The sequence below is a fragment of the Perca flavescens genome, chromosome 20, assembly GCF_004354835.1.
Source record: "Perca flavescens isolate YP-PL-M2 chromosome 20, PFLA_1.0, whole genome shotgun sequence".
NCBI classification, from domain to species: domain Eukaryota; kingdom Metazoa; phylum Chordata; class Actinopteri; order Perciformes; family Percidae; genus Perca; species Perca flavescens.
Window position 1 is genome coordinate 17,712,479 of NC_041350.1, and position 21,127 is coordinate 17,733,605.

Genomic DNA, 21,127 nt, shown 5'->3' on the forward strand with positions numbered 1-21,127 from the left:
CAACCAATCGAGCTGCTTCGTAGGGCGGGTCTTGGCGTGGCCATAGTGGGATTCGTAATTTTGCAAGCCGGTTTCCTCAGGGAAAGGCTTTACCGAATCAGTAACTGCGCAGGGCACTGCCATTTAACCGTTGAGGACTTTATTTTGAAAGTAATAACCGGATGTTAAAGGACTATGATTATCTCTAACTTAGCGGAAGTTCGGTGCTGGCAAACTACAATTAGCCACATTAAAGGGGCAGTGTTGACTTGTTCATCCCAGGAATGTCTGCTAACAAGCTTCAATTATATGTTTCTCTGCCAAGGCCCACTGCTAGCTACATTTTTGTAGGTTCAGGTCTACGTGTGGAAGTTAAGGCTTTGCTTCTGGAGGACTACCCTATAGCACTTCAAAATGTCCACAATGAGGCCATGTTATGTTATATTAAATTTCAATTATACTTTATTTAGATACTTTTTTCCTCTATATACATTCTGCATATAGAGGAAATATATGGGCAGAAACAAAGGGGGCTGGCCCCAGCTTGATTAGTTGTCATTATCTTCTGTGTTAGACCATTACAATGCCAGAGAAATCACTGAATCAATTATTTCCATAAATTTGATGTTGCCTATACCGAGACATGGACCCAAGGCCTCCAACTAAAGCTCTCTCTTTAAACCTTTCAGTCAGGACCTTTAGGCTTGTGACCACTTAAAATTAAGTCTATATGTCTGACCCCTCATTTCAGGTTATGACCATAGGACAGGAGTGGTGTATAGTTCAACTAAAGAGGTTTTCTTCTTTCTTATTGATTCATTTAAGACATTAGGTTGGTTACAAACCTCTCAATCACTGTCTAATCATCCGGCTAGGTAAAAGTGTCTAGTTTTCACAAGAACAAAAACAACAAAAACTGAAGAGTCAGGAAAAAAAATAAAAATAAAATCAGGTGCCAGAATTTGATTCCCTTAAACATCTTGTCTTATCTTGGGGTCTAGTCATGGGGTCCTAACCCTCAGGTTGGGAAATGCTGCTTTAACCAGTGTCTAGTTCACTCTGAATGCAATCTGCTATCTAAATCCACTCTATGTTATAGTTTATTAGCAGTCCACACAGTTCTACACATACTCAATATTTACATCGGTACATGTTGCATTACATTACCCAGTATAAAAGGTAAGGCTTTCCTGATTCTGGTAATAGACAGAAGTCTAACAGCTGTAACGAGTCAGACAAATTAAGTGTGTCACACAAAAAGCATTTAACAATGCACTCATCAACATTTGTGACAGCAAAGGAATAATAGAAGCATTATTCATTTTGTAAAATAAAATTCTGTTGATCAGTCCATGGGTTAAAGTGGGCAGCTCTCAGTCCATGTCCTCTTCCACGTTCTGTGTCTTCACTTCCACTTTTTTTGGAGCGATGTATGAGCCCATACCTGCTGCTCTTTCGGCCTCTGCTTGTGTGTAGGGTTCCTCTCTGAGCAGTTTCAACCTGGATGGAGAAAGAAGAAGAGGTAAGCTCTGATACTTGGCCACAGTTATAGGGGACAAAAATTGGGTAATTATCATCCAATAAATATGAGTGTATAATATATGAATACATGGGTGAGATGTGGTGCCTTACCGTTTCTTGTGCCCTTTAGTTTTGAAGTGCTCTTTTAAGGATCTCATATCTGTGAAATATCTCCTGCAAGACATGATGTGCCAAAGTGTAAAGCATACCTGCAACATACTGTTTTATTATAACCTTTATTTAATCTTTTGCAAGAGAGTACAGCAGAAAAAATAAGATTGGAGATATGACACAACAAAACACAGAAACAATCACATTGCTGCAAAGGTCCAAAATTACATGTTGCAGTTCACCCAATGGGATGAGACTTTCAGGATTTGCATAACATTCTGTAAATTCCAGTGTCCAATATCTCTGCTACTGTTATTACATTCTTGTTACATTGCAGATTCATTTTGAAGCAGTACTTTTACTTGTAACAATGTGAATTTACACTGTGATAATGCTACTTTGAAAGACCTGAGTACTTCTTCCACCACTGGCCCGTTCAGCTCATCTACAATTTGAAATTATTATTTAATATGCCCACTAGCAGGACTTATCCTGATCATTTGATTGAGGAAAGGCTAATTTCAGTTAGGAAACCACCCTATTCAACCCCAAACAGGGGGTAAACTTACGCGCAGTGTAAGCAGTAGTGTTGTGCACATCCTGTCACATCGTAGTCAACCTCCTGGTTTAGCAGCTTGGTTGCTGTGTCAGGCTTCATGTCGGAGTGGATCTGGTCAAGGTCTTTAGTCCGGCGCTTTGTCTTCCATGTCTTTGAAATGTGCTTCTTCTTGTCACTTTTGTGGTTTCCTACTTGTTTGGATTTTCCCATGGTAGATCCTGGTAACGTTACGTAGAACACAGAAAACTCAGATATAAAACGTAGACGTTTTAAAACCGAAATTGCTATTTTGTGTCACCAAATCGGGTCTTGTGTGCCTATCCGAAATTCTCAGCTCAAGAAAAACAGTGATATGGCAGATTTGCTTATAAAAAAACACTTATATTCCCAAGTTAGCTTTGCCTACCTTTAACCACACGTGTGGCCGAGGATGAATTGTATTTCCGGGTCAAGAAAAGATATATCAAAGCCGGTTTATTTGTATCTACTCACCTATAGAGGGCGTCAAACACCATTTTGCAAAAAAATAAATAAATAAACATGAACATATAAGTAGTACTCAACATTAATGATGAAAAGAAACCACAAAATGCAAAAGTAACATTTGCATATACCTTTCTCTACTGAACTAAACTCACACTCATTTCATACACATTACAAAAAAGTGAAAAGCATTCAATTCTCAACAATATTTCACAGTTGAATCGTGTTTGCTCAAAATTATTTGCACACGTTTGCTTCACACAAGTGAAATATTTTTTTATGTGCTGATTCCCTTTAAAGGGATTAATCAAGTGCTTCATTCTTGATTCTTTTCAAAGTGGAGCAGAATCTTTGAGTGGACCATACTTTGAGTGGTTGATGTTACCTTCGGGTGCTCTTCGTAACTGTCCAATGTCAATAATGTGTTGATCAGAAACAAAAGGCTGTATAAAATAAAAGAAAAGAAGAAGGAAAACCTGTAACATTGTGTATTTATGTTTCTTTTACACTCCATGATGAAACATCAGGATAGGAAGAAGAAATCTAAAGAATAAACGCGTATAATTCATTAACATTGTGGAGGCTAATTTAATTGATGTTCACACTAATTTAGGAACCAAGGGTTGCATTAAGTAAAGAATTACGATTATTAACACAACAGTTACTAACAACAACAATGACAACAACCTACAAATAATTATAATACTGATCACATTTTTACAAGTCGCAATTGGTGAAGTTCTTTGACTTAATAAAACATTCCGACAGCACTTGAAGGCGGCGTCAGGCTGCACTGCATACGCGCCGTGGCGGAGAGCGAAGATGGCGGAGAATAATGTCGAACCAGAGCAGTACTGGAGCGACCGGGCCCTGGACACGGCCGAAGACACTCTTGTCGCAATGGAAACCCTGTTGGCCACACTGAGAGCCTTCGAAGACGTACTCAGGCAACAAGAAATATCCATAGCATCTTCCACGGAGTACTGCGACAACTTCTGTCAGGTACTGTGTACATGCAATATGGAAGCTACCGTTAGCTTAACGTTAGCTCACCCAGGGTTGTTTTTCCTCGTAGGCTGCAAGCTAACTAGCTAGCTAATCTGCGATGGCTGCTGGCCTGCTAGCTACCTGGTCAAGTTTATGGTTGTTTTATAACCAGGGAGCTATTAAACATTGTGACTGTTTATTCATATTCACGTATGCATGTACTTTCACGCTAAAACAATTTAACTTAACGTTAATATAATGGGGCTAATGCTAATATACAGTGTATGTATATGTTGCCTGTTTGCTGGTTCAAGTTGTTACAGTAAGATAATTCATACAACTCGTTTAGCTCTGTCTTGTTTCAAAACATACTGGCAAAACGAGAAACCTAACAGATGTATGCATATGTCATTGTCACAGTTTACACATTATGCATAATTGCATGTGTGCTGGGCGTGGCTGCATCGCGGTATGTTTATCCGAATTTACTCGTTTGTGGCTAGTAGCGACTGCGAAATGTCATTTTGGTCATTTTCGAAAGTTGTAGCAAACAACATTTGGATTTCTAGCTATATCTTTGGTTATAGTGTCGAATCCTGCGCAGCCAATCACTGTTTTTTATGTTAAAATGGAATGGCAATGTTGCGGATGTGCCATGTTGTATTTTTTCACTTATTAACTAACAATGGAGATGCGCTCTTTTCTGATTACCCTCATGTCCAATATCCGATTACAGCAATAACTCATTAAATGTACATAACTTAGTGTTTAAACACTTAGACTTGGGTACATGTGGCCATTTACTTTTAATTTCCACTCTGTGTAAATGGAATGCTTTTTTGTGTGTAGATATTAAACAAAAAGTTTGTTGTATTTATTTTCTCCTGAAGTCGGAAGTAGTTAGTACACTGATATGCGTCTCCAGGGTTGAGACCTTATTCTTGGCTCCCTTTGAGAGGGCACCATATATTTAGACTAAAGGGAATTAATTTAGTGCTTCTGCAGACACAAGTAGCAACCGGCAAGGGTCATGATGTCTGGAAAACGGGACTCCTGGGATGTTGGTAGTGATGATGATTTAATGTGTGGAGCAGCAGGCTACACACAGGTGACACACCAATGTTGACTCCTCTGTGCCTGGGGACAGTTGACAGTAAAGACAATATTTACTACACTTTACAACAATGTGCTCTCTGTTAAAGGTAACGAGTCAATAAGGGAACATTAACAGTTTTCTGTACTGTATTCTTGTTATCTGTAACTTTTTATGATAGTATAGAGCAATTTAAAGAAATACATTTTTATGTTTGTCAATATTGTTTTTAATGAAGAAAGGAAATGAAGCTTGCATTCATTACAAAAACACATTTGATGAGTCTTAAAATATATAAAGTCAAAGTCTGAAAAAGTAAAAACATGCAACAGTACATCTGTATTTCCTTGAGTCAGTTCTTTTTGTTCATATTGGCTCACTATTGAAGGTTCTGGGTTATCATACTGTGTACAGTCAAGTCCCCTGAGGCCCAATCAGAAGTGTCTCACACCAGACAGTGTCAGTTGGGATCAATCAGGTTCAGAGTGGAATCTCCCCCAGGGAGAAAGCCCCCTGTTTCACATCCACAACTGTATTTTTATTTTATTTTTTGCGTTTTTGTGATGTTTGTGTGTGTTTATAGGCACTGATGCACTATGCTGGGAGCAGGAACTCCATGGAGCATGGTCTGCCTCTTCTGGAGGTCTACTGCCTGTCCATAAACTGTTTTGGTGCGGCCCGATCCCACCTCACTGCAGAGTCCGACAGAGTGGCCCTTGTTTTGAAGAGACTAGCTTTGTGAGTACTGAAAAAAAAATCCAGTGAAAAGAAATGCAAATATAGGCTGCAGAGAGTATATCTTATGTGCACACTTAGCAGGTTGTGTTGTGGAGCACTTTTAATTGTTCACTATATGGATTTAAGGGGGAAAGGTCCACTTCTTTAATTATTGAATCTTTTAATAGCCTGGCAACACATTCCCACAATTATTAGTGTGCCTCATGTAATATTATTTCTGTCATTTTCTTCAGACATTTAACTAAGGCTGTACAGTAGATGATTCACTTAGACATCAGTATGCACCCATCCTACTGCCACACACGGTATTGTGTGTACAGGTGACGTGACGAAGATATCAAGGATTGCAAGAATTGGAAGAAGAGAGAGAACCTAGGGAGTGGTGAGAAAGGCCAGAGAAAGTTCCAAAGTTTGGGATCATTTCAAACTGAAACGAAACAAATGCTGTACAGTGTGTTAAACCAAACTAGTTTTCCACAATAGCACGATATCAATGCTTCAGCATCTCAGCAGAAAGCATCCAGTCTAACGTTACCTCTTAGTCCACAAAGCGTTCCCAACATAAGGTAACGTTATCATTTAATGTAAAATCAAGATGGTTGATAGTTGAGATGAGAGCTAATCCACCAAGTCCGGCTGGGTTCCCCCAGTTTCGTGTCACCTGGCGTACTTGGTGGATGAGGGAGCTCTGGCCTGGTCTATCCGGTACCTTCTTCCCAACCTCAACAGGGAGAAAAGGCTATTATCTGGGGGGTTTAGGCAGGGTAGGACACCGCGTACGTTCAGCCAAATAAACCACTATGGATCTTTAACAAAGCAAAAGTAACGTTATGTTAGGGCTGGGCGATAAAACGATAACGATATGTATCGCGATAGACACATAATCAATATCAATAGAAAATGCGGTCGATAAAACGTTCGATAACTTGTTTTTCTTCATCAGAAGAAACCAGAGGTTGTGAATCAAGTTTGGTTGCATGAACAAAGGCCCTCACTCTCTGGCAACCTAGCAACGTGGGGAGTGACACTCTAACAGCCAATCATGTAACAGTATCATGTTTGGTTGCGCCACATCGCTGTCTCGTGTTCTTCAATAACAGAACCGGAGTGGAGTGGAAAGTGAGTGCCGCAGCGAGCGAGGAAATCGTTGATAAAACAGGAAAAGTCAGTATGGCAGTTTTGGGGATTTTATAAGTCTGACCGTAGTCAGACCAATGTTGTCAGACCAACACTGGTAATACCATAAACTTGTTTTACCAAGTTAGCCGCGCTCACACTTTGGAGCACAGCCGTATTCGCCATCAACGTCCAACAACATCTGCAGCTGCAACACGGCACAAGCAGCAGACCACCATGGAGAGGTACTCTGCATCAGCGCCTTACTAAACGATACAAAGAAATAACGAAGGCAGACATGCTGAGCACTGTCCAGAAGCCAGGTTACCAACCTAGCACTAAACCTGCAGAAAATAGTTCCTTCTCAGGTTTCTTATATTTAGCTAACACTTTGCACTATTTTATGACACTTTATTAAGCACTTCTTACTTATTCTTTAATTTTGCACCTTAATGTTAAGAGATAATTGTTAAGTGTTCATTGTGATTTTAGACCTGTTTACATTTGAATTATTTGAGTGTTTTCCATGGTTGTGTTGACAATTCTGCTTTTATAACTGAGGGGATTATAATCAGAGCAGGGTTAAGTTTAAAATAAAAATGTTTAAATTTAATATATTTTTCTCCTGGTCCTTATTTTAAATAGGTCATAAAAAAATATCAATAATTATCGATATCGACCGATATGAAAAACTTATCGTGATACAGTTTTCAACCATATCGCCCAGCCCTACGTTATGTCTTATCCGATTAATCAATGGAATAATTGCTGCAGCCCTACTGACATGACTTAAATTAGGTCATTTAGAGATTCATATGTATTTTGGTTAATTGCCAAGACCACATATTCTGGCTTCAATCATACTTCTTCCATCTGCAAATGGAGGTTGTTTCAGTGTTTTCAGCTGAATAAAAGTTTTACATGAAGGATCTTTTAATAGTTACCTTGTAGAAGTTAAATTTAACTCCTGGCAGATGGACTTGTGATGTGATACAACCTCAAAAACATGTCTCCACCGTTCCTTCCATTTTCAAACAAGCCTTTTTGACATGTTAATTGCATCAATATGTAAAGCTAAAACATGAATACAGAGCTACAGAATACCTTATTGTTCCATCAGAAATTAAGGTAGTATCACAGACTGTAGTTGAGATTTATATGTCCAGACTTCATACTTGCAGTTTTTCTTTTTGGGTAAGGTATAACTGTCCAGAATGATCATAATGAACACAAATCATTGTAATCTGTTTTTATTTTTTGCAGGAGCTGTTTTGAACTGTTGCTATCAGTGCCTGAGAATGAAATCCCGTATGAAGCCTGGGTTCAATTCCACCACTCTGTTCAGGTAAAAGGACCTTATTTCAAAACATTTTTGCTGATGGGTTGCAGTCTTAAATCCTAGAGAAAATAATCTAATTAACAAATCAAGCACAGTGTTGCACAATAGTTGCCTGCATTAATCACAAGAATCAAGTTGTTTTGTGTCAGAAAAATTATGATACATACTTTTTCTCTGATTAGTATTAAAACTGTTTGCATTATAACAAAACACTGTTGCCATCTGGTATCTGTGAGCCACTGCCACTCTTTATTATGACTATAGAGTTTTATCACGTTCTACATTGTATTACAAAAGCGTATTCGTCAGTCCCTTTCTGTACATATGCTGTGAGTGCTGTAAACTGACCCTACTTGCAAGTAAACAAAACTTTGATATAACTTCAGTGGTTCCATCTATCCTTTGATAATGTAAGTTATTCTAACATTTTGTCATTTTAAATAAATTACATTTACCAGCAGTGTTGACAACAAAGTGTAAGTAATTAGAAAAACTAGGCAGCTTAAGCCGAGCTGTAATTAAGTTTAATTTCCAGACTTGAACACTGGTGTTCAAAAGACTTTTGTTGTTTAGAGTAAATACATTGGGTCTACAAATTATGGTATGTAATGTGAACTAATGGCCTTGGTAAGTAGTGCATTTGGTAAACTCATTATCTGATTACATTTTCACATGATAATAGTGGAAGAGAACCACTGTATAGGAAAATAGGGCTTAATGTATTTGTTTGTTTGTTTGGTTAATATTCTGATTTGAAGAAGGAACCAAACAAATTTTTCTTTTAAAATTGTATTTAGATATAACATTTTTGTGTCTATTGCAGATTTCCCATGATACCTTGTTACAGTTTGGAAGCACAGACCTCCAAGCTTTACTTCAGATCACAGGAGAAGGCGGAGCATGGAGCAACCCTGTCCTTACGTCTCTCCTTACCGGCCAGCCCACCAACCCAGAAGAAGGTTGGAATCTAGTTAAGCAATTAACTCATTTAGGTTATTTCATTTGGATACGACGGCACAGGTTTTACCTTCATTGGCCATGTCATGGTAGTTTGCTAATCAGATCTTCTTTGCATTCTGTTGCTAGTTGATGCATACATCAGTTTGGAGGGCGAGGGCTTCATGGAGATGCGGGTGAAGCACCTGGAGAAGATGGGCGAAGTGGCCAAGGCAGTGGTGCTGGCCAAAGCTTGCACTGAATGCAGCTTCATCTCCAACCAAGCTACCTTTCGTCAAACTTACGTCTCCCTGCTTTGTCACCTGCTGCCCAATGAAGAGGCCATCACGGAGGTATTATAACACTTTGTGTTTGTGAACAGGGAGAGGAATACTTGCACTAGACTTTCAGGTGTTGGCATGACACCTTTTCAGTACAGTCATACATTTGTGCCTCCTTTTGTCAGTTTTGACAACTATTATGAAATTTTACATAACAGCGATGGTTCTTACAGGTACTTGTGTTGAGTCTGTTCAGAACAACAGTATGTAGATAGAAAGTAGCCAAACCACTATAGGATTTTCTAAAAGTAAAACACAAAGCGCTAAATTCTGTGTATCTCAGTCACTGAGATAATCATGATGGTCATGTTGTTCTTTTACAGAAATAGGTGACTAAAAATACACTTCCAAACAGTGGTTTCCAACTAGGGGTATTTGTACTTCTGCAGTTGCCAGAGGGTAATTGATTGTTGTGTAGCTCAACTGATTTGAAAAAATAGAAATTACTATCTGATTTTAAAAAAAAAAAAAAAAAAAAAATGTTGAGTTAGCTGTAAAACCTATTACATGTTGCAATCAAGATTGCATGAAAACTAATTAGCTAGCGAGCAGAGAGGTCTAAATAGTTAGTTAAAACTGATTGCTAAATGGTTGAAATGTCCAGCTTCTGCTCAACATGATTTGATTTATTATTCATCACAAATAAGGGTGTCACGATTAGGCCTGTCACGATAACAAATTTTGCTAAACGATAAATTGTCCCAGAAATGATTGCGCTAAATGATAAAATTGTCGTTGAGAGACCATTTTCATCTAATATAATGATAATGGCAAAATGCAGGTACACCTTTTCTAAGATCAATACACTTATTTCTAAAGCATATTTAACACTGGAACTGGAAGACATTTTAAATATCCACAATATGTCTTTGATCTCCTTTTTTAGTATGTCCTCTTTCACTCTGTTGTACGGTTGTGGAATTGCCTTTTGTGACACGTATGTTCTCCCAGGCAATTCATAGCCTACTGGCTGTCAAACGTTTGCCGCATTTCTCGAGTGTTTGTGCGATAGACTAAACACTCTGTACTTCATTTTATAATTATTTAACACTAAATATTAAATTTAAATAATATATAATTAATACATTTAATCTATCTATATGGTTATCTGCCACATGGCGAGTAAATGTTTGTACCAAAATAGTTCAGTTTTTCAGTCTTCATTTTGGCGAAAGTGCGGCTTCTGTTCCTCTGCAGGTTGGAGCTTCGTGGGGGTGGGCCCACACGCAAACACTGGCGCAACTCTGACATCCTTTCCACACTCTGTGTCCGCGGACAGCTGTAAGCTTGTACCGTTTATGTTCTGTGCATTGTCGGACCCATGCAGCCACTTTCCTGAAACCGCTTGCGAGACTGACAAGTCCACAGCGGCGTGTATATCCGAGCCTTTCTCCACCGCCTCCGCTGCCTCCACCTGCAGGTTGTCAGCTGTGTGGTTTGGAATGAAAGGAAGATAACGGAGGTCGAGTAACTCAGTGGATATCGCTCATATTTTTTATTTTATTTTTTATTTTATTTTATTTTTGACGGTGCCTTAACTGCAAAGTGCTGTAGGAAACACTGCTCCAACTCTCAACTAGCATTTCTCTGTCTCTCTCTCTCTCTGTCCAGAGTCCAGCCCCCACACAAAGACCATGTGACTGACAAGAGGGTTCACTCCTCGTTAGTACGCTAAGGAATCGAGAGTGGTCCTCCAGTCTCTTTTGGTAGAGATACGAGGAAAACAAACAAGCATGTAAATGTAAATTATCGCGGCCGGAAAAATTATTGAGCTCATTTTTATCGTGCGATTAATAGATTTATTGACTATCGTGACAGGCCTAGTCGCAGTCCAGATGAAGCACCATCTATTGTCAGCAGATGCGCACACACACACTGGAAGAGCAATTCTCTCCCACCTGGTAATATAAAATTGTATTATTAAAATGATGAATAAAAAGGGGACATATTTGCAAGTCAAACATTTTTATAATAAATATAACTCTATTTATAGGGTTTATCTGGGCCATCTCCAAAAATAGAGCCCTCCAATAGTCTGAAAAGGCTTTATAGGTCTTTTAGATTGATGCACAGAATAATTATGCCATCTGTAATGACTTTCCACATATGACAATGAGTTGTCAATGACTCGGGCAAAGAGATGTGCATTTTTTATTTTAAACACATACTTGCATAGCAGTAGTCCTCCTTATACTCATTGACCTGTTTCCTTACTGTTTGGTCCTGCCTCTGTAGTGCCGTCTGTCTCCATTCCCACACCTTTTCTTGGTATGCTGTCAGTTAAAAACCTTGTATGTCCAGTTTCAAAAGCTCATGCTTTCAGAGCTGTTAAAGCATCACACACCCCACTGTGCCTTACTTGTGATGCATATAATGAACTAATGAATTAAAAAGAGTTAAATATTTGATCTTACATATTTAATTTGTTATGTATTGATCTTAATACTTAACTACATTCTTTTTTTGTGTTTTGACTTCGGCCTTTTCACACCTGAAAGTCCAAACGAAGGTTCATGTTTTTGTTACAATGTATACATTTAATCTGGTTAGTTTTGGTTTCACACTGCAGTTATGCAAGTTATGCAGTTTACTGTCTATGGTCAGTAGATGCACCTGTTACTTGCCAGCACGCCCAGAATCATGTAAACAAACCAAAACAAAAATACTTCCAATATGTCCCTGAAACAAACAAAGCACTCAGGAGAATAGTAGGTTGTGTATATATTGCATGTTACTTTTCCACTGTTTAGAAAAGAGGCTGCTCCATTTTTCCTTTTCAGTTTTCTCCGGGAAAACACAACCGCTTTGCATTGTTGTATACGGGGGAGTAAAATGTAGGGTACATCGTTTGTACACTCGCATTAGCCATGCATTGTTGGTATTTCGTAGTGGACTATATAGTGAATGAAATTAACTGTGTATAATTAAGTGTAATAACTGGTCTGTTGTCACCTGTACTGTATTTTGCCACATCACACTGACATTGGTGTATGACTAATCAAAATGTCTAGATATGCAAAATGTGTCTGATTTGTGTTTCATATATTCACACAAATTATATCAGACGCCCTTGGATTGTTTGTTTTAAGATTCATTTTCAGCTGATGCTTTGAATTCATGAAAGACAGTGAGTGTGAAGTGTGATAAAGGTTTCTGGCTGTTATCAAACTGATGACATCACAGTTATACTGTAGTTGTCAGGACATGCTGGGTCTTTTTTTTTAATAGTACAGATAGTCGGGAAAGTGGGAAGAGAAAGGGGATGACACGCATTCAGACCTCCCATCAGACCCAAGGCCACTGCCAAGGACTCAACTTACATAGGGCATTCGCTCTACTGGGTGAGCTAGAGGTCACCTGAACATGCTGGGTCACTGGTGTGTCATGGGTCTGTTCTGGTCATTTCAACTTTGTCTCTCCCAATATGATCCAATACCAGTGCCCTCTTTTTCCCATGTTTAAAATCTCTATACCTCACTGTGAAATTGGAATCATGTTAATGTAAGATTTGATGAGGCCAGGGATTGCTGTGGCACTAAAAACTGTGCCTAAATGAATAATTACTGATGGCGAAAACACAATTTTGAAATGACAAGGAAACTGCATTAAACGAGGATCACATCATGATCAATGACCAATCCGCTTCATAAGGTCTGTATTGACTCCAGTACCGATCCAACATATCATATTGGTGCATCCCTAGTTAACATGTTTTTCAGCGCAGTTGCTCACTGGGTATAAAGGAGTGAAGTTTACCGGTATTTATTTGAATTAAACAATGCCTGGAGGGTGTGTTGTCTGTAATGTTGTTTTCTAAGCAGTCAATGTTGTGTTTACTCCCTGAACAGATATCCAGACTTGATTGTAAGGATGTACTGGAGATCACATGTAATTTGGAGACCGAGGGGGAGGAGAACACTGCCTTTATTTTGTGTACAACTTTCCTGACACAGCAGCTTCAGCAGCAGAGTCTTTACTGCTCCTGGTGAGTAGTCCCCGTTTGGTGCAAAAAGCTTGGGTGGACTGAATGTATTATGCATTATGTATTTATGACCAGGGGTTAAAGTGGGCCGGAACGATCCGGAACGGTCTTCTGACACCTTTGATCAATTTAATTGGCAGTTTCATACATCAGTGTTTCCCGTTTGTTTAAAAAAAACGCCAAATATCCATTCCAGCGTTTCCCCTGTTCATCCTCAGTCAATGAACAGTGTCTGTGGTTAGCTTACATATCTAATAATATCAGGACAGTTTACTATCTAAACTGGTAAAATCAGAAGATGAGACGTGGTAAAGATCACATTGTCGGTAACCTAACGGTTACAAACAAGCTTGATAGTGAACGACTCAGTACCGTGCTGCAGATCTGGTGTTTTTAGTTGAACTAGACATTCGTTTAAAACAGATTGGTGATGCTCTTTTGCCCCCTGTGCTCCGTGAAGTTAGCTGGAACTGAATGTAGCCCCAATGTGTTTTATGTGTATTCTGTGTCGTACTTTGTTTAAAGGTCCCATGGCGTGAAAATTTCACATTGAGGTTTTTTAACATTAATATGAGTTCCCCCAGCCTGCATATGGTCCCCCAGTGGCTAGAAATGGCGAGAAGTGTAAACCGAGCCCTGGGTATCCTGCTCTGCCTTTGAGAAAATGAAAGCTCAGATGGGCCGATCTGGAATCTTGCTCCTTATGAGGTCATAAGGAGCGAGATTACCTCCCCTTTCTCTGCTTTGCCCACCCAAAGAATTTGGCCCACCCATGAGAAAGAGGCATCATGGCTTTCAAACGAGCAAAATGCCCCCCCCCACTAAAAAAATAGCCTTTGTCATGTCATATGGTAACTTAGGAGGCAATTTGGCCTTGTGTCCTCTTATTAATTTGGCATGCAGTTAACACACCAGTCATACATTTTATTTGAAAATTCAACTCCTACCATTTGCTCATGGTGGTGTTCACTACTATCGTATCGCTATCGTAGTGACTACTTTATAGGCAAGTAAGCCTATCATCAGTGGGATTTATATTTGCTAATATGTTGGATTCATGTTAAAACATTTTTTAAAAACTTTCACCTGCCTGATCTCACTTTAACCCCGGTTTATATCTACAGTCAAATAGAAAACGGAAATAAAACTAATTTGATCTTTGTTTTTGTTGTGGTCATGAGAGTACCAGTCAAGTGTGAGTATATTTTTGAGAAAGAGAAAATTGGAATATTAATTCATTTTCTTGGCTTTTTTATCTAAAGGGAATTGACTCTGTTGTGGAGTAAACTTCAAAGGAGGATTGACCCCTCGTTAATGTCTCTTCTGGAAAGATGCCTTCAGCTAGGTGCCATTGCCAAAACGGTCCACCATTTGCTTTGCCTGGTCCGTGTCATTCAGACAGAGGTGAGTCCAACAGTCATACTGTCCATTTCTACCATTTGAGATGGTAAATTTCTTAAATAAGGTTCCTTTTCATCCAGTTTATTCTAGGTGCTAAGGAGCCATAGGAACTAAACTGAGGAACTAATAGTTTTCTTAGAAGTGTTTCCACCACATCTGAAGAATCAGATAAATTTGGCAAATTAGTCTCATAACAGACAAAATACAACGCCATTGTACGCTGAACAATTTTCACATGAGGAAACAACAACAACATAGTTTCTGATGTTTGTTTGTGGATAATAATAATGGAGAAAACATAAGGTGTAAAGGGAGACCTTTTTAAACATTACAAAAAATCCCTGTTTTAATGTATTATTTCATTTTCAATTGCAATGATATTTTCCTACAGAGTTTCAGAATGTGATAAATGTAAAACGTGTGATTTAAAAAAAAAAAACACTGATTATTTGATGGAAATAATGCTGATAATATATCCCTTTATTTTCAGACGGAGGAAATGGGGGTACCTGCCTCCGTAGAACTTTGTGTCAAAGCCCTTCAACTTCCAAAGCTGGATGACTCAGAAACAAGGATCTCTGTCTGTAAGACAGTGTCCTGCCTCCTTCCAGGGGACCTAGAAGTGTTGCGTGCCTGTTTACTCACAGAGTTCCTGCTTGGCCCCAGCCAGGAGGTCTTTGGGTCCCTTAAGGAGCTTTACTTACGCCCAGACCAAAAGTATGACCAGGAAAATGAGGTTATTCCCAACTCACTACGTTGCGAGTTGCTACTAGCTCTGAAAGCATACTGGCCTTTTGACCCTGAATTCTGGGACTGGAAAACTCTCAAGTACCACTGCGTCACCCTTCTAGGGCTGATGCCGGAGTCCGAAGGGGAAGAGGAGGAGGCGGTAGACAAAAGAGAGAAGGGTAAACAACATGAGCCACAGGGAATCACAGTGAAAGTAGAATCTGAGCATCAAAAGAAGATTAATGGAAGTCTTGATGGTCATGAGCAGCAGGATAAAAAGCAGTCTTCCAACTTACCAGAAATCCAAGGAGAATCAGCGACAAAGAAACACAAGTTCTGCTGTCAAATTTGTATGAGGTCGGTCACTGACACCCAAATCATTCACCACTCCAAAAGACATGCAGAGGACAACAGGCACCCCTGCCCTGTGTGCTTGAAAAAGTTTAAGAGCAGAAAGGAACTTGTTCCTCACCTGAAAGAACATGTGCAGAGTGAAACACATCTGAACAAAAACAATATAAAGAAAGAGGACGGGCAGAAGCAGGTGGATGAGGATGATGATATTGAACCAGGTGAGATCACCATAGACCCTTCCTTAATGCAGTTTTACAAATCCACACATGATCCTGAAGTGCTGCACCACATTGTGCAACAAGCCAAAACTTTGAAGGAGAAGAATGTGGACGATGACGAGCATATAACATTTGAATACATTGACCAACACTTCAGTGTGCAGAACCGGGATGAGTATCCATGTCCAGGAACCGGGTGCACTCGGACTTTTAAACATTCCAAGTACCTGTATGTCCATTTAAAGTCAGAGCACAAAGGTGATGACAATGTGAAACATTTTCATCAGATGAGAGACAGGCGGGAGAAGTGTGTTTTTTGTAGACGCCATTTTGTCTCCGCGCACCATTACCGCAAACATCGAAGACTTCACTATGGTAGTCAGCCTTACATGTGTGTGGTTCTAGGTTGTGGTGATCAGTTTAGGACTTCCAATGAACTTGTCCTGCACAAACAGACCCATGGCTATCACCTAAACTACCAATGTGAGCTGAAAGGCTGTTACGTCACTTGCTCTGACTTGGGACAAATCTATCACCATGAAGCACAGCATTTCAGAGATGCAGCATTTACCTGCTCTAGCTCTGAATGTAGTAAATTCTATTTATCCAAAAAAGAATTCATAAAGCATTTATCCACACACAACATCACCTACTCTGAAGAAGACTTTGAGGCTCAAAGAAAGGCAAAGCGGAAACTTCTTAAGACGGTTACTGAAGCGACAACCCGCCTTAGTAAGTCAGTTGATACAGAAGAGACTGTAAATGGAGCTGTCCTAACATCTCCCTCAGTAAGTTGTGCCTCCTCTTTGCAAGAATCTGACAGCAAGGAGCCCAAAGCAATGATGACCTTGGTAGCTGTGTGTTTTGATGGAAGTAAGTTCACCTGTGGTTTTGAGAAGTGTGGCATGACTTTCTCCAGAGCCAGAGATGTCCAGAGGCATCTGAAATGTGCCCACCCAGAACACCTTAAACTGGAGAACAAAGCACACAAACATGACAAAGAGCGGGATTCAAAGTCCAAAGGGATAAAGACTGAAACTGAGCCAGAGGGTGTGGAAAAGGGAAAAGATGAGCAATTGACTCCATTTCAACCTGTGGAGGCTGGCAAAGAAAGAAAAGTAGCCAATCAGCCCCAAAACAATGAAACTCTGCAATGCTTCTCAAGCCTTCAAACAGAAAATGATGCTCTGAGTGAAATTCTTATTGGGCTCAGTAAACTGGACCTGAATTCTTCATCCCCTCACAGTGTGCCAAGTGAGCCCCCTCTGCCCGACCCAGAGTCTAATGCATCACAAATATCTCTTCATCAAGCAATAATGGCAAAGCCCCCTGTTGTGTTGCTTCAGAAGAGGCCCCCACATCCGCCTGAGGAAAAGATACAAGTCAAAACTAAAAAAGCATCAGCAGCGGATGAAGAACGCAGTGTTGAATCATTAGCCACTGCTAAGCCATATATCTGTGAGATGAAAGGTTGCAGCTTCAGGAGTGCTCAGAGTTACAGCTTAATGCGACACTATAACATCAAACATGGCCGCACGGTTGAACAGGCCAGAAGGTTGACTTCTCTGAAAAATACATCATTTAAGCCTTATGTGTGCCAACTTTGTTCAAAAAGTCACAGAGAAAAACGTGTGTTGCGGGCCCACTACATTCAGATACATAACCTGAGTGGGACTTTGGTTGACAAAATAAGCTGTGCATCTGTACGGTATGAGGGAAAAAAAGACCCTTCAAAGCATACATCTCGGCACCTGACGAAGCATGGTCTAAAACTGAAGAAGAAAGAGATCCCCAAGTTGCAATGCCAACAGGAGAAAAAAAACTCAACCGTTGTAAGGGAAAATGCACAAAACTTTGACAATCATTCTCCATCTGAAAAGGAAGGAGAGGCAGAGAGTAGAGAGGAAGACAACGAACAAAAGGGAAAAAGCGAGGATAGGACCACAAAACAGGTCAGAACTACAAGACGTTTGGTAGCCAAAAGTAACCTCTGCTATATATTGGATAAATTCAGTAAACCCTTTCATTGTGTAGCAAAAAATTGTGATGCCGCTTTTTCCACCCAGGGAGGCCTTGTGCGCCACCTACAGTTGATACATCATTACAATCGCTCTCAGCTCTTGTTGGAAAAAGATTTTGATGCGCATCACAGTCCAGAAGTCCGAAAAGAGCCTGCCAAGAAAAGGCATCCACCAAACTCTGATGAACCTCAGCCCCAATACAAGTGTCACTTTGCCAACTGTAGCGCTTCCTACCACCTTAAAAGCAGCCTAGTTCGTCACACTCGTGATAGCCACTCACAACCACCAGAGTTAATCAGGTGCAAGTTTGAAGGCTGTACAAAAGTGTTCAGCCATGATGATGCTCTTAAAAAACATATGATTTATAGTCACTGTGAGGACTACGATTCACTGGTGGTATGTCTGCAGAGCACTCACAAAAAGTCAGTTACTGGATGCCAGAAGAAGCTTATTGTCACACCACCACAGAGTCCTCAGAAAGAAGAACCTGTTTCAACCACCACGCAGGTTGAGGGATCGAGTCCCAAGCCTCAAGTGACGGCCCAGTCAGAGGAAATGGGTGAGGAGGCGGCTGTGAAGAAGAAAGTGTCAGGAGAAAGAAAGAGAGAGAGATATTCTTACAGTCGTTATGTCTTCAGATCTCATGAAGAAGCACTACAGATGTGCCAAGACCGCTGTATGCGTGTGGCCTACCCATGCATGGTTCAGGACTGTGATTCTGTCGTCCGGTACATTGGAAGCTTGCACCGTCACTACATGAGTGTTCACAGCATGCGTCGAAAAGATCTTGTTAAGAATGAAGAAAAGCTGGTTTTTAATGCTGAGCAACTGGAGGAACTGATTCAAAGGGAGTCGGCCAGGCCAACAGTTACAGGAGCGTGTTCCCCAAATGGAGTTCGCAAAATGGAGTATCAGGCAGAGCCAGAAAACACAGAGGGACTGCCTGCACCCATGAGCTTACACTCCATCAAGGCAGACATACCGGAGGAAGATGATCATGATCCACTGGGATTTCCAGAGGAGAAGGAGGAGGAGCCACCCTCTGCTGTGAGAAATGGAGTTCTTGTTGGTGCAGATGAGGTGCTTTATGGAGAGCCGAGCACCGGTGGGCACACCGAAGACTCTGCTGCAGCAACACAGAACAGTCCGAAACAGGAGGAGAGATTAAGCTTGGATAAAATCAAACCTCTTCTTCGCCCACTCACTGTTGACCTCTCGCCACCATGTTCCCTGCGCTTTACTGCTGATGAGGGCTTCCAAAATGTATCAGGCACCAAGGATGGTGGTAAAATGTACAGGTCCGCTCTGTTGCCCGCTCCTCCTGTTCGCCAGCCACTAAAACGGAAAAATGAATTGTCTGGACTCCCTTTAAATTTGAAAGACACTCAGCCTTGTAGCCCTTCTCAACGCACTTTCGACATTGATGCTTATAAGCCTATGGGCTTTGAGTCCTCATTCCTGAGGTTCATACAAGAGACAACCCCGAAAGACAAAAATGCATTGCTGGTGAAAAGGCGAGACTCTTTCAGACGCAGTTGTTCGGTTAAGGAGAACAACCAGCTGGGAATCTCTCACAGCCGCAGCAGACGCACTCATTCCCCACTGCTGAAGCCCCATGCTATGACTGGAGACTTCACATCAGTCCAAAACTTGAAGTCCATCTTGGACAAAGCCCTGACTGGGTGTGGGGACCTGGCTATTAAGCAGCTTCAGTACCTCAGACCTGTGGTGGTCCTGGGGAGACCAGTGTGCACCACCACCACCACCCTGCCTGACCTCTTCCCCTCAGACACCAACAACAGCAAACTGCTTCTTGGAAGTTAGTTTAACTGAGCACCTTTTTTAACATAGCTATGGCAAATTACTTTGTGTTTTCACAAGCTGTACCAGTATTTTTCTTTCTCCCAATTATAGTATTTTTTTTTATTTTTTTATTTTAAGTTGTCAAACTGAAGAATTTATAGAAAATAATTAGCATTGAGACAAATACAAGCTTAAACAGTGCACATCCGATTCAAGTGGATTGTTATTAGATATTGTTATGAAATAATTCTAACGCTTATGTTAGCTCATGATCACAATTGTATATACTATAGTTCTCCAATATAAATGTACAGATTTTCAGATTGTTAGAAATGGTCAGTAGCATATTGCAAGGCCTTCTCAGTTGTGTGAAATGTGACTGAAAAAGCATTTCCTTACTACAAAGTTCTTGAGGAATATGTTTGCTTTTTTTTTTTTTTTTTTTTTTTTTTTTTACCTCAGTTTATATTAAATCAGTGTTGGATGCAGTGGACAGATGTTGGCAAACATGTATGTAACACTTTCTAAAGAAATAAATGTAAAACATGGAAACAAATATGAAGCCCTTTTACTTCCCTGAATTGTGTAAGTAGTAGAGGAACAAATCCCCCCCAAAAGGTGTTACCCCTACCTGACTGTTTTTAACCTAACCATGTTTTTAACTTTAATAAGTAACTTTTAATGTCTGTTTTTGAAATAAATAGTTGTATAAAATAGTTTTATTTGGTTGATGTTTGGATAGTGGAATTGTAGGTTTCTCCAAAAAGAACAGCATCTGCCTTATCACATGTATCTCTTGAAATAAAAAACATGATGTCACTCAATCTGTAGACAAGGCTGGATTACCATCCATTCTTTTTTTATTTGGGAATATGTGCAATTAAAAGAATATCAACTGACATGGTAGTGGCCTTAAGGTAGGTTGAGATCTGATGGGACTGTGGTGCAAATTCTTTACTAATTTGTTAAAATGTAAGTAATAAACAAACCTGGATCCATGCAATATTGCAACATAATACGGTTCACACTGCACAGAAAATGGTGATGATTTTACATCCCTTCATCTCCTGATTAAATGGATTACTAATCTCAGTGTCCATCCCACACACACACCCATATATAAATATGTATTTTTGTAAAATATGTATTACTTTAGAATTTGCTCTCATCAAAACGCCAACCATATGTTTGGTGGCTCAGTCATGAGAGAAATATAGCGACTGCATTGAGATTAGGTATAATCGTTAGCACCGCTCTCGTTTAATTTAGGCTGACTATTATATATATTTTTTCCGACCATTTAGCGGTGAATAACTCATTCAAACGTATGGGTTAAGACAAACTGAGAGTAAGTCTGTTTCAAACAACAATGTATGGTGTATCTTACATACTTTTGTCGTTTGACCTCAAGAAGTT

General features: G+C 40.0%; 2 protein-coding genes across 2 annotated transcripts; one reads left to right on the plus strand and one right to left on the minus strand.

Moving 5' to 3' along the window:
- Positions 1–1,061: 1,061 nt before the first annotated feature.
- znf593 (zinc finger protein 593) lies at positions 1,062–2,662 on the minus strand. The gene is made up of 4 exons (XM_028565594.1): positions 2,577–2,662; positions 2,181–2,388; positions 1,612–1,674; positions 1,062–1,479 (listed from the first exon to the last, which is right to left on the minus strand). The coding sequence occupies exons 2-4, from the start codon at positions 2,378–2,380 to the stop codon at positions 1,353–1,355; spliced, it is 390 nt and encodes a 129-aa protein (XP_028421395.1). The 5' UTR covers positions 2,381–2,388; positions 2,577–2,662; the 3' UTR covers positions 1,062–1,352.
- Positions 1,323–20,267, plus strand: rlf (RLF zinc finger). Its single transcript, XM_028565593.1, has 9 exons — positions 1,323–1,501; positions 3,422–3,655; positions 5,317–5,471; positions 7,851–7,932; positions 8,750–8,885; positions 9,013–9,215; positions 13,052–13,188; positions 14,448–14,589; positions 15,077–20,267. The coding sequence occupies exons 1-9, from the start codon at positions 1,484–1,486 to the stop codon at positions 19,730–19,732; spliced, it is 5,763 nt and encodes a 1,920-aa protein (XP_028421394.1). The 5' UTR covers positions 1,323–1,483; the 3' UTR covers positions 19,733–20,267.
- Positions 20,268–21,127: the final 860 nt, after the last annotated feature.